The 12663-nt window shown below is 40.7% G+C and overlaps 1 protein-coding gene across 4 annotated transcripts in view; it reads left to right on the forward strand.

Moving 5' to 3' along the window:
* The window catches only part of tgfbr3 (transforming growth factor, beta receptor III), a 103050-nt gene that overhangs the window by 47723 nt on the left and 42664 nt on the right, over positions 1-12663 (forward strand). For all 4 annotated transcript variants that reach the window (XM_026913172.3, XM_053231514.1, XM_053231533.1 and 1 more), the window contains exon 4: positions 7681-7818. In XM_026913172.3, the coding sequence (XP_026768973.3) occupies positions 7681-7818 (138 nt within the window). The remainder of the gene's footprint in view (positions 1-7680; positions 7819-12663) is intronic.

A 12663-nucleotide genomic window follows, 5' to 3' on the forward strand; every position in this document is an offset into this window, starting at 1 on the left:
AAACCTAATACCAGACCCTAATCTTAACCTTAAGCCCCAAGTCCCCAAACCTGAAATTCTAATATAAGCTTAATGCTGAGATTCATGTGAAACATAATTAAGAATTTTAATGAAATGTATAGACACAAGAGAGACAGAGACGGGCACAAAGACAGAGAGAGAAAGAGGGAGAGACACATGTTTATGAAGGAAAATCTGTTTTAATGAGGTCTGGTTCAGGTTCATGCACACACAGATAACATGTCAGGAGACTCAAAACACGGAATATAGACACACACACACACACACACACACACACACACACACACACATACAAGCACACAAATGTTTTGGTTATGGGTCTACCTCTGGGCTCCGGGAGGGCAATACACTGAGCTGATGAAGTAGATATGGCAGGTTGTGTATGTGTGTGTATGTGTGTGTATGTGTGTGTGTTTGCTGGAGGCAGACTGATTGCTATCACAGCGTCATAAGGCTTCATAGCTGCAGATCACTGAATAGCAGTGATAGGATCATTCAATAGGTTTTTTCTCTCTCTCCCCTTTTCTCTGTCTTCACCGCCGTAAAGAGACCTTCTTTATTCTAGCGCAGTCATCCAGAAAGAACCAAGATGCTGTCTTTCACTCACACACAAAATGGGTCAGAACAGAGAAACCATCTCCCAGTGAAACACGCACAAACACAAAGCCTGGATATTAACCTGTGAAACTGGTTTTCATTATCATGCCTTTTTGTAACAGTAACAGCTGAGTCACTGGCTGCAAACTTTCAGAAGTGAAGAATTTTATATATGCAGGCAAAAATCATCGTAGACCCTTCACACCCCAGTCATTACCTCTCCTAAGTTTCAATTACTTCCCTCATTCAAACAAGACAGCGCAGATCTTTACAAAAGCTTTCACACAGTGCTGGATCCCTGGTTGATCATCAATAAATTTTAATTACTATATCCCTAACCTGCAACATTTACACTTGTGTTAATCTGCAATATTATTACACTTCTGCAGCATTATCACTTTTATACAATAGCAATATATGACCGTTTATAATGCCTATAATTTAAGTGATAACAGTACCTAACTCGTGGATGTTACACAGCAATAATCTATCAATCTGTACTCTTTGCTGTAAAATAATAGGAATAAAACACCTCAGGACATGGTGTTAGTTGGAAATTAATTAATTTCAGGGTGGTACTGGTCCTCTTTTGAGTCGGGCTGCGTCACACCACCCTGTCATTCATTCTTTCCCTGTAGGAGTATACAAGTGTTTTATTCCTTACTTGTTCTTTAGTACAGTATGATGTAGAGCTGTACACAACATTACAAAGACATTCTGTCAGGCAATTCCTGTTGGACCATTTCCTCTCCACAAGGACAAAAACTAGAGACATTTGGCCTAATCTCCTCTCCAATACTTTCCCAAACATCCATTTCCCTGTGGTTCTCTGAACACTGCCAAACATGCTGCTTCCCCGGGTTTTCGCTTCAGCAGGAACCAATTCTGCCCTTTTTGTTCATTGTTTCTTATTTGTCTTGGGTTTAATTTGTCCTCCATTATGTTGCTCCGCTGCCAGTCGGCTGGATGTTTCGCTCGACTAGTGTTAGCAGGAGGCAAATTGGACATTATGAGTTTTTCCTGGAATCTGCAAGTGTCGTGGGTCAAATAATGGAACTTTGTCAACAGAGGAAATACCCTTGTATAGCAGGACGTGAAAGCTGGCTGTCAGAGCTTAGAGAGAGAGATTTTTACAGGCTGGTAATTTATGACTGACCTTTCACAGGAGAGTGCATGAATCATAAGGGTGAAGTTTCTCTTCTGGCCACATTCAAAAGAAGCGCTGATATTTAAGGTGTAGTGCTTCTCGTTTTTTTTTTCTTTTCTTGTCAGTATCTTGTCTGTCTCTCTGTCTGTGTTGTTAAACCTGAGTTAACACCAGAAATCAGCAAAGCACAGGTGAGCAATCATTTCCTCTGGAAGTGGACGACTGAGTGCTCTGACTGCTGGCAGTAAAACAAATTAAATTGGGTTTGTCACCATTTTACTTGAATTTGTTTGAAGCAGTGAAGCCTAATGTCCCTCTTCACAATATTTGTTTTTTTTTATGTTTGGTTCCTATGAACCTTAGACTTGATGGAGCTCGGCTTAGTTTACAGAAAAATTAAACACAGTTCAGCAGTTTGGTTAAGTTTCCAGTGCAGAGAAAAACATGATGGTAGCAACTTTAATGTTGCTAAATAAAAGCAAGCAAAGTATAGTAATATATATATATATATATATATATATATATATATATATATATATATATATAACAAGCATATACATTGGAAAAAAAGGGAATATGTTGTCTGTCAGATCTAAGAGATTCAGATTTATTCAGTGCTTTGAAAATACACGATCAAATCATGTTGGATGAATGAAAATAAATTGTGTTAATGTAACACAATACATTCATAGGGAGTTGTGAGCTGTTTTTTAAGTATAGCTACAGTTTATTTTGAAGTATAAATGCACACTGTATTGTCAGGGTTTAATATTAACCAGATGGACGAGAATTATGCAATAGTGTAAAGCGAATAATAATAATATATTAAAGAAATGTGCTTAAGTTATACTGTATAACTGAATAAATTATATAGTAGGGTGAATACTTCTTATTGGAACTGTGGAAACTGGACAGCTCCTTGCAGAGACATCAGTGACTTGTCACCAGCAAATGGGAACGCAGTGTTACACTTGTAGAGTCTGAGTCCTTTTACTTTGCGTGTTATATTGATTTGTCTCGTCTCGGTAAATTAAGGGATTTGTGACTGTTACTGTAACAGACGGCCTGCAGCTGTTTGGCTGTTGTTTCGGTGCAACTTGATCAGTCCAGACAAGTGAGACAAACTCCCACGTCTCACCTTTCAGACAGAGTTTAATGCTGCAGCCAAAAAAAAAAAAAAAAAAAAAGCAGATACTCTCACCTCCCCATGCCCGTCCGTCTATCTTCCATCCGTCTGTCTCTCTCCTGCTTGTGTCTACTACTAAACACCCTCTTTTCATCCCTCCCACAGATCTGCTGGTGAGAAACCTTTAATACTAGTAGTGGGGCACAAGTATTGTACACTGGTCAAATGGTAGAACAATTCAGGGGGGTGGAGGGTTCAAGCGACAGGACGGTTTGCAATATAGCCAGATTTAAATACTTGCAACTTTAGTTAAGGAAAAAAGCCTAATAAGCTTAGCTAGCAAAGTTGTCATTAAGTTGCTCTGGAAGCATCCTAAAGGCCAATTAGCAAAGATGAGAGCCAAAAAATCTTACCATGGTACACTGGGAAAAAAAAGTTCTTTGAATTTATTATTGCAGATGTGTATATGTGTTGCACATGAATTGAGTTGCATTAACGCAATTTGTTTTCATACAGCGAACATGATTTGATCATGTATTTTCAAAGCCCTAAAATGAAATCAAACACTGCACACTCACCTGAGCTCAGGATCAAACCCAGTACCCACTACACTGTTGTGCCATATACATGGATTATGTTAATACTACATGAATTATAACACTCACTTTAAATAATTCAAACTAGTAGATTAGATACTAAATACTAAATTTGGTATAAGCATTGAAATCACATTTTGATGAGAAACTTTTTTTTTTGACAGACCACATATTCCCTTTTTTCAGAGTAGGTATGTATGCTTACTGTGACAGTCTTCAGCATTACACATTACTGCACAATATTGTTTTTTTTTCTGTTAGTATGTGAATCCAGTGTTGGGTCTAGTCAAGACTTCAAATCTGTATTCTGTACTCTGCAGCCTTTATGTGCATGTGCGTGTGCATTTGTGTGTGTGTGTGTGTGTGCATGTGTGTGTGCATGTGTGTGTGCGTGCGTGTGTGCGTTTGTGTGTGTGTGCGTGTATGTGTGTGTGTGTGTGTGTGTGTGTGTGTGTGTGAGAGAGAGAGAGAGAGAGAGAGAGAGGGAGAGTGAACGGGAAAGACAGGGAGAAAGTTAATCCCTTAACCTCCCAAGAGCCCTCGCCTGGTCCAGGTTTACATTCCTCACTGTCGTAACTACATACCTTTCATATTAGCTTTACTGTAATTTCAAAATAATTCAATATGCTTTGAGATGAATAATTGAATAATAAACCTGGCGTTTGAGGGGTTAAAGAGGAAGTGGGTTAAAGGGAGGGGAGAAAGTAAATGTGAGCATGTTGCCGGTTTCATCGAATGCCGTTTACCCTCAGTAATCCGTAGAGGAGGATGAGATCAGCCATAACATGACCATGACACGGGGATCAGGACCCCATCATTAAGCTCTCCTTAGAGAGTGTATTGTGCTGAGGAGTGAGTTAATTGTCTCACTGTGAGCTGTTGAGCTCATCTGTGGCTCTAGTTATCAGTAAAGTGTTAAGTAGATGTGTGTGTGTGTGTGTGTGTGTGTGTGTTTGGTAATTTGCTTCTCACCTTCCAGCTGGCTCGGACCATCAGGACTGAGTGTGTGCGTACACTGCTTCTGACTCATACTTTTACTGAGTAATTATGCAGTTTTTACAATTGGAAGTTCCTGCTTAGCCCCCCCCCCCTTCTGTCTCTAACTCTCTCTGTGTGTCTAACTCTCTCTCTCTGTCTCTATCTGTCTCTCTCTCTAATACAAGGACCTCAGTATACATTGTATATCTGTATGTCTGTCTCTCTGTGTGTCAGTCTGTCTGCTTGTCTGTCTTCCTGTCTTTCTGTATGTTTATCATCTGTTTGTCTGCTTGTATATCTGTCAGCCTGTCTGCCTATCTGTCTGTCAGTTTGTCTGTCTTTTTTTCATCTATCTATCTATCTGGCTGTCTACTGTACTGTTTATTATATTATGAAATCTTAAAATTTTTAAGGGTTTTTGGTTTGTTCCTCTGGGTTCTACAACCTAGTGTTTTCCTTCCTAGCAGAGAGCATTTAACATGCCAACAAACCCTTCACTGTTAAAAGAACCCCTTTTTTTCCCTAAGAGTATAATTTGTATATAATTGAGTAGAAGTGTGTTGGATGTATGCAGGTGATGGCTCACCCTCTACTTTTTCTCATTCTCTTTCTTTCCACTCACTCCTCATTCTTTAGCCACTTGTGTGTCCATTTCTCCACGTTCTCTATGAGCTGAGGCCAGATTTGTGAGTCACAGTTGTTTTTTGTACATTTTGCTGCTTTTTATTCCCGGAGCACATCCTTTTTATAGGAGGTTTTCCGACTTCAGACACTTATCACACATTTTCCACTTACGACAAGGTGAGATGAGAGAAAACGTCATCAAGTGAAAAAAGAAAGGAGCAAAGTGCTTATGGAGGCCTGCCTGTGCGTGTGTGTGTGTGTGTGTGTTTTGCATCTGCCAAGCTCTCCTTGTGATAAGCACTCAGTAATTTGTTCCATTTGTTCCTCTTCGAAGGCCTCCCTCTCTGTGTCATGATTATTGCAGTATTTACATTAGCTTATTGCTTAACCCAGTCACTTTCTCCAACTCTGCGCGTGCGCACACACACACACACACACACACACACACACACACACACACACACACACACACAAAGATTATGTAGTAAGTAGACCAGCAGAGTCTTCAGTTCTGTTTCCAGTTTGTGGCAATGCAAATATACAAATATAGCCTTAATTAATGTTTGGTTACAGCTAGTGAACTAAACCTTACATTTACACATTTTAAGATTCACCTCATTTGGCTGATGCTTTTATCCAATGCAGTGCACAATTGAGACAGGATACAGCTGAGCTGTTAAGTGTTAAGGTGTTGAAGAGGTAAGGAGTCAGTATGTCTTTATCAGACTAAATCAACACATGTACTGAGAATATTCCATAAATACCTATATGTTTATAAAAGCATTTGCTCAACTAGCGTGTGTCTAATGTGACTAGCGTGTGTATGACTTTCGAGTACTCTCACTACCTCAAACCCTCATGTTGCAGTTCTGACTCTCTCTGCTCTTCCTACAACTGTTTTATATTTGTTTTTTGTTAGCTGATGCAGTGTTAGTTTAGCAGCATTTATCTCGCTGTTGTGCTTGGATTGCGTTCTGCCTCTTTTGTGAGTCACTTTGGCCAAACAAATACATGTGAATAAAGGGAAATGAGATCATTGATATGATTGAGTGCTAGAGAAGAGTTAGTGGATTCTCTGTGGAGATACAGATCTACAGGATGAAACGTGCAAGACAGCACACAGATTTCTTTGTACATGAACTGTAACATTACAAAACTAAAAACAAAATGTGTCTTGATTGCAGTTTGTCTTGAAAATACATCTGGCAGATGTATTTTCATATGCTATCTGTATGGGTGTTTTTGATTGTAATATGTGGCTCATATTTTTGAGGGTTAGTCAAATTAATTAATTTTTCCAGAGTGAGAAGGCGTTTGCTAGTTTCCTTGGGTGTGTGTGTGCGTTTATGAAGCTGACTGTCTTCATGGGTCTAGCCAGAGAGGAGTTACAGTGGAGCTTAAGATCAGACATGATATTTTAAGGGTTTGAACATTATTTAGGCTCGGGAGGTCAGATTCTTGGCGTTTGGTCAGTTCACGTTTAAAACTCCATGTTAAATTAAAGATTAAGTTCCCACACATAGACACAGTTTGACAACAGTAGTGGGAGAAATATTGAAATAATGTTAACGACTGAATATTTTTGTACCTAGTTGAGCTGTTTGTTTCTCTGGGGCTGAGATTTCTGATATCAACACACAAGCTGCTACTAATCTTAGGACTGTTATTGTTGCTTATTAGAAACACAGAGTGGGTGGTTTGTGGTGGGGTGTTTGAGTGATGATGAGAAGAAGTAAATCACAGTGCGCTGGGTTTCAGCTCTTCAGATCAGCAGCCTGAATTTGGTTCCTGGATCCCTTGCTTAGTTTGAGACCACTCTGATCTAATCGGTCCATGCGGCAAGCTCAGCAGAAAATCCACAGTGTGTGGTGGGAGGGGTTTCTTTCTCAGTTTCTAACAAAAGAGCCAGTGTGTGAAAGTTCAAACGCCAGCGCAGCCCACACTTTATTTCGGTCTTCCAAACAACATTGCTCTCTGGCAGTCACTGTGACATTATCAGGAAAGAGTTTGCATAAACAGCAACAAAAATCTGTGATAAAGAGCAACAAGCAATAAGAGGTCTGTGGTAATTACATGGGAACGGCCAACACAGCAAGCCTGCTTGTCAAAACATGTGTAGTCAAACAGAAGAGAGAGGAAAGCCTCATTTATGTTAATTTGGTTGTTTTTTGTTGGAGGGGGGGGGGGGGAGCGGGGTGTATGGGGGTGTTTATGTTATTTATGTTATTACCAAGGACGGATGTGATTTTGCTCCAGTACGGAAACAGAGCTCCCTTATAGTAAACCTGGAAATAGAAATGGCTGTATTATTGTTAGAGTGTCACATGATGCTGGGTGATTTGTCAATCCAGTAATTACACAGATATGTTTCTAAATAAAATACCTTACAAATTGTATTCCAGAATATCCTTGGGTAAAAATAATCCAGCTCAAACAGTGCTTTAGATGCAAGACCCCATGCGTTCTTCCTGTGTTTTGTGAAGCCCCTCTTTGTCTTGGCACATTTCTCTGTTATGCATCTGCTCTTCATGTGTCTGCTCTTTCCTATTCTCCAGCTCTTTGATTTAACTCTTCATCTCCTCTGTCTCTAGGTGGCATTACACCTGCGGCCCATCCAGTCTCTGTCAGTGCACCAAAAGCCGCTGATCTTTGTGCTGAACTCGCCAAAGCCGTTCCAGTGGAGGATTCATGCAGATAACTTGGCTCCTGGAATTAAAAGGATCTTCCACGTGAGTTGAAATTGACCTTCCATCTTTTCTCAGGCCGTCATCACTTGGGCTTGTTTGCTATATCCATCTTTTCCTCTGCATGATGAATATTCACCAACAGCTCATTCCCGGACAACATGGAATGAGTCAAACACTTGGCCCTTTAACGCAAGTCAGTCTTCCCCCCAAAAACACATTCCCTAACACCTGCCAGCCATCTTTCCACTCGCTCAAAGCTGCATTCAGGTGCATGTCTCTAGAGGAAAAACACACAGACAGATACACAGATACACATGCATGTACACATGACGCCGTGCCAAGGTAACCATCCGTCTCAGACAGACGTCTGTTGTTTGCCTGATTGCGTCTGGCTGCTGCTCACAGGTTGGTATTGATTTGCTGCAGTCTGCAGACACTAACTGCACTTGGTGACGGATGGTTAATGGTCAGACAGTGTTGTGGAAGTTAGCTTGGTGCTGAAGTTTAGCTGTTAGCCACGGTTACACTCCATTTCTCTCCGTCGCTCTGTTTTTTTTTTGCCAGTTCACCTCACAGCTGGAAAGAATCACAGTGGTGCTACTTCTAAAGAAGTTTAAGGAGAAAGAAACACCCCTAATTGCACTGCATTGTGTTTTTGCTACTTTGGCATGGCACCGAGATTTCCATTACAGCCAGTCTAAACACTTTCACAACCCGTCTTTAAAGATCACATCTCACCTGCGTCGTCATCTAAAGAAACCTCTTTTGCCTGAGAGATCAGCTGACCTGGGTTTTATCAGCAACTCAGTAATTATATTCAAATGATCCTATTAACCCAATGAGGACTTCTTTACTCCTCTGTCCAAAATGATATCATGGTATGATCCAGGCCAGTTTCTTTCCTCTGGCTTGATTGAGGGGGCACTAAAAGGCTTTTAGGTGATTTTGAGACAAATATCTTTTGAATAACTCACCATACATAGTCAGTAAAGCGGCTTTCATTATATAGAAGGTCTGAAATGAAAATAGACTGACCAGGACCCTCAGGCCTTAGCTTTCCTATTACCCAAGAGACTCAGTTCTATGAATCTGGCTTTATGTCCTCTTTATTTCTGATGGATGTTGGCAAAAGCTTTCATGTAGCTGGCAGGTTGTGTGCAATAATCATTTTCTGATGCACCTTAGCGTTACACCATAGCATTGCACAAGAATGTAGCATTGGGAGTTTGTATTATTTCCATATGTGGCAATGTGCTCTGCTAAGCCGCCTCTTTTATGGATGAAGTTCAACTTGGAAAACTGAAACCGATACACAACACACACATACAAACTTGGCATATGCAATAATACCTTGCAAACATCTTCGCTAATGACCACTGAGAGGAGGTGAGAAGAGGTCAAACATAAGTATAATATAAATATATTCCTATATGCCAGCATCTTTCCACCACTAGTCTTTTTTCTTGCACTCTAAGGGGCATTGCGAAATCTTAATGGATGACGCAGATTTCGACCATCTGGATATAGGAGTTGGACCTATAGAGAGGATTGACAGCAACACTGACCTGCTGACTGCGTATATTCCTGTAAAATGAAATTGGGGAGTGTGTTTTTGCTGCATGGTTCCGCAGGGATACTCTTAAGATTTGCACGTCTCAACAGTGAATATTCAGTGAATAATCTCATATAATCTCATAATAATCTCAGTATCTCATAATGGATACTGTACTAAGACCTGCTGCTGTAATCATAAAGGCTGTCCTGTCGTCATCCCAGGACTCTTATTCACAGGATGCTCATACTGAACATCCTTTCAAAACCCTTAGCACTGTTTCACTTTATAGTATACAGTTGTAGAATAGTAATGATTTATAATTACACTACACGGTGTCACCAGGAAGAGAATAGGTTCCCTTTTGAGTCTGTTTTTTTTTTCAGGGTTTCTTCCTCATGTCATCTTAGGGAGTTATTCCTTACCACTGCCACCTCTGGCTTGCTCATTAGCAATCTATATCTACATCTGTATTTCTATAAAACTGGTTTGTGGCAATGTCTATTATTAAAAGCACTGTACTAATAAAAATTAATATGTAGCTTTAAATGTAATGTATTTCTAATGAGAACAAGCTGTAATTTGCCCCATCATGGCAGATACAAATCAGCTATAACTGCAGCTATGAAAGGCGTATTTCAATTGTATTTCTGGTGTATTCCACTTCCTGAAGCATAGGAAATGTTTCCTTTTCCAGCCCGAGGGCTTCTCGGTAATTACACGGATACATTCACATGCACAATGCCCTGGCTCAATATCGTATTTCTGGATGAATGTGGTTACACGCGCACATTGAGTGTACCTGATCTGTGTGTTTTGGCAGTCGGAATTGTTTTGACAGTTGGAGGGAAGGAGCGAGCATTAGCTGTCTGCTCAACAATACTTAAATAAGTCTATCCTGCTATCATGTTGGTGACCGACAGCAATAGAGCACTTGTTTTGTGAACAAGTTGTTTTTTTGGTCCATGTGATCCATCAGATTGTTGTTGGTATATATTTTCCATAAGGCCATACTCACGTGTGGATTCCTTCTAAGCATAAAATAAGAAACACTTTATCCTGTAGTGCCTTGCAATATTCTTCTATTTGCTCTGGCCTTCCTAAGCTCTTGGCGTGAGTTTGTACTCCAGAGTGTGAAGATGACATCACCTCTGTGGAGGCATACACACACAGACATGCCTCACCAAGCTTCAGTGTTAGCATGTGATCAGCCAGAACAATGATCTCACACCATAGTACACTTCAAGAATAGGATACCTGGAAGTCCCTTTCTTTATTCAGCCATTTCTCTCCCATGCACCCAATATGCACACACTACTCCAACTGTTTCCTGTTCAGCTCTTCACTTAATGAGGAGAGTCAGAACTTTGACACATTTGTCCAGCAAACAACTAAGGTATTAGCATTCTGGAGCCAGAGCTTCTGAAATTTGTAAAGGAAGAAGAGAGAAAGTTTACCATTTACAACTTACGCAGTTCCTTTTTGAAAAAGGTTGGTTGTTAGGGATTAACACCATATACCCTTGCAGATGCCCCTGGAGGCCTCCTGTTGTTCTTTAGCAGGGTATTTTTTATTTTTTTTTGTTTAAACATCTGGCTAATCTCTACCAGTTCTCATTTAGAGGTTCTAGCCCACAGAGGCCCAGTGTCACAGACAGGAGGCCTGGAGCCTGTACAGGCATGGTGAGCACAATGTTGGTCTTGGCCACCACAATTGAGCTTCTCGCCTCTAGAAGAAAAGCTGGAAAACGCAGACCTCACTGTAAAACACGCTTCACAGACTATCCTGTCTGTTGGGATAGAGACGTAGACATTGAAATTATACGGAAAGGAATATTATCCAGGTTAAATGAGATGTGCAGAGGGTTTTGGAGAGTTGGTGGTTACTGAATATAGACCTGGGTTGGTTTATTATATGTTATGTTATGTTATATGGCATTGCTGTTTAAGACGTTTGATCAAAATGATGTCTTTGGTGTCATTTCCTGGAGCAACATTTGGCTGATTGATGTGTTTTTCTTTCTGCGCTTGCCAAGTAACTGTTTGTTTGATTTTTATTGCTCGGAGGACATTGTTAATTGAAACCATAGTGGTGCCAATATCAGTTTTGCAATGGTTGTTTTTCCTTTTGTGGTGCTTGCACATAGATGATGATGTTTACTACTTTGCAAGGCCTTGCCAGTTCAGAGAAACACAAACCTGAGTCTGTGCCAGTGACTTGATTAGCCTTAGCCTTGATTTTGTGAAGTGAGTGGAGCAAATCACGCAGAAATATATTTACTGCATTTGTCTCTCCATCTTGTTGGGGGATGTTTGTCACATCCCAGAACCTTTACATCTGGTTTAAAGCACATTATCATCTTAGCAAGACGTTCGTGCTTTCTTCAGATTACTGCTTGGCGATAATTGATATAAACCATTTGGGCTGGCGTCTCCACTTTTCCTGCACATATGGCAGTAATATATAGATGCTGATAGGCAGAGTTCAGGAGACCCCTGTGAAATATGTGTTTTTAAAGGTGTGGAGCATGTAGTTTTACCATTCCCGGTCCTGGATTTTTGTGTTTTTTTCTGCCGTAAGACACCCTACTCAGCTAATGGCATTGAATTGGAAGAGCTGTTGCAGGGAAAAATGCACTCTGTTTTCCATCTCATAGACTGGGATTTAAAGCCACCAGGAGTATCCCAAATCCAATGTGTCTCCATAGTGTGCAAGTTTGAGAACTTCAAACACCAAATTTGACTAGTGTAAGTGGTATAAATTAACAAAATGTAAATGCATTCTGCATAGGTTCCTTTTCAGTTGAGGAAGGTGTAAAATCTGGTGGTGGATTATTGATGATTTGGGGCTGTTTTGAGGCTGGTGGTCCAGGAGCTCTCGGGAAGGTTGATGACATGATGAATTCAGTTGAAGTACCATGATATTTTAGCTGCTTTTCTGACCGTTTGAGGGAACAGTGTGGGGAAATGTGTCTCTCTGTGACCCTCAGCTCCATGCTGAGCCCCTGCAGAATGAACAGCTGCAGTGTACCTTTCTGAAAGCGTGGTGTAATATTTCATAGGGTCATATTTCATACTTGGAGCTCACTGTGGAACTGCCAGATGTCAGCTGTACTTGCTCCATCAGCACAAACAGATCACAAACACACCTCCTTGCCTGCCCTGCATGGCGTGATTGCACACTGGCTTTGCTTGGTTTGATAATTCCTGTCTGGACGAGGCTGAAGGCATCATCTTGTATGAGACTAGCTAGCGGGATGATACAAAGTTTCCGCTCCACTCACCTCTGCAGACATTAGCCGTGAGTCAGAGGCCCCAGAGAGTGACCATGGACAT

Source organism: Pangasianodon hypophthalmus, chromosome 2, assembly GCF_027358585.1.
Source record: "Pangasianodon hypophthalmus isolate fPanHyp1 chromosome 2, fPanHyp1.pri, whole genome shotgun sequence".
NCBI lineage: Eukaryota > Metazoa > Chordata > Actinopteri > Siluriformes > Pangasiidae > Pangasianodon > Pangasianodon hypophthalmus.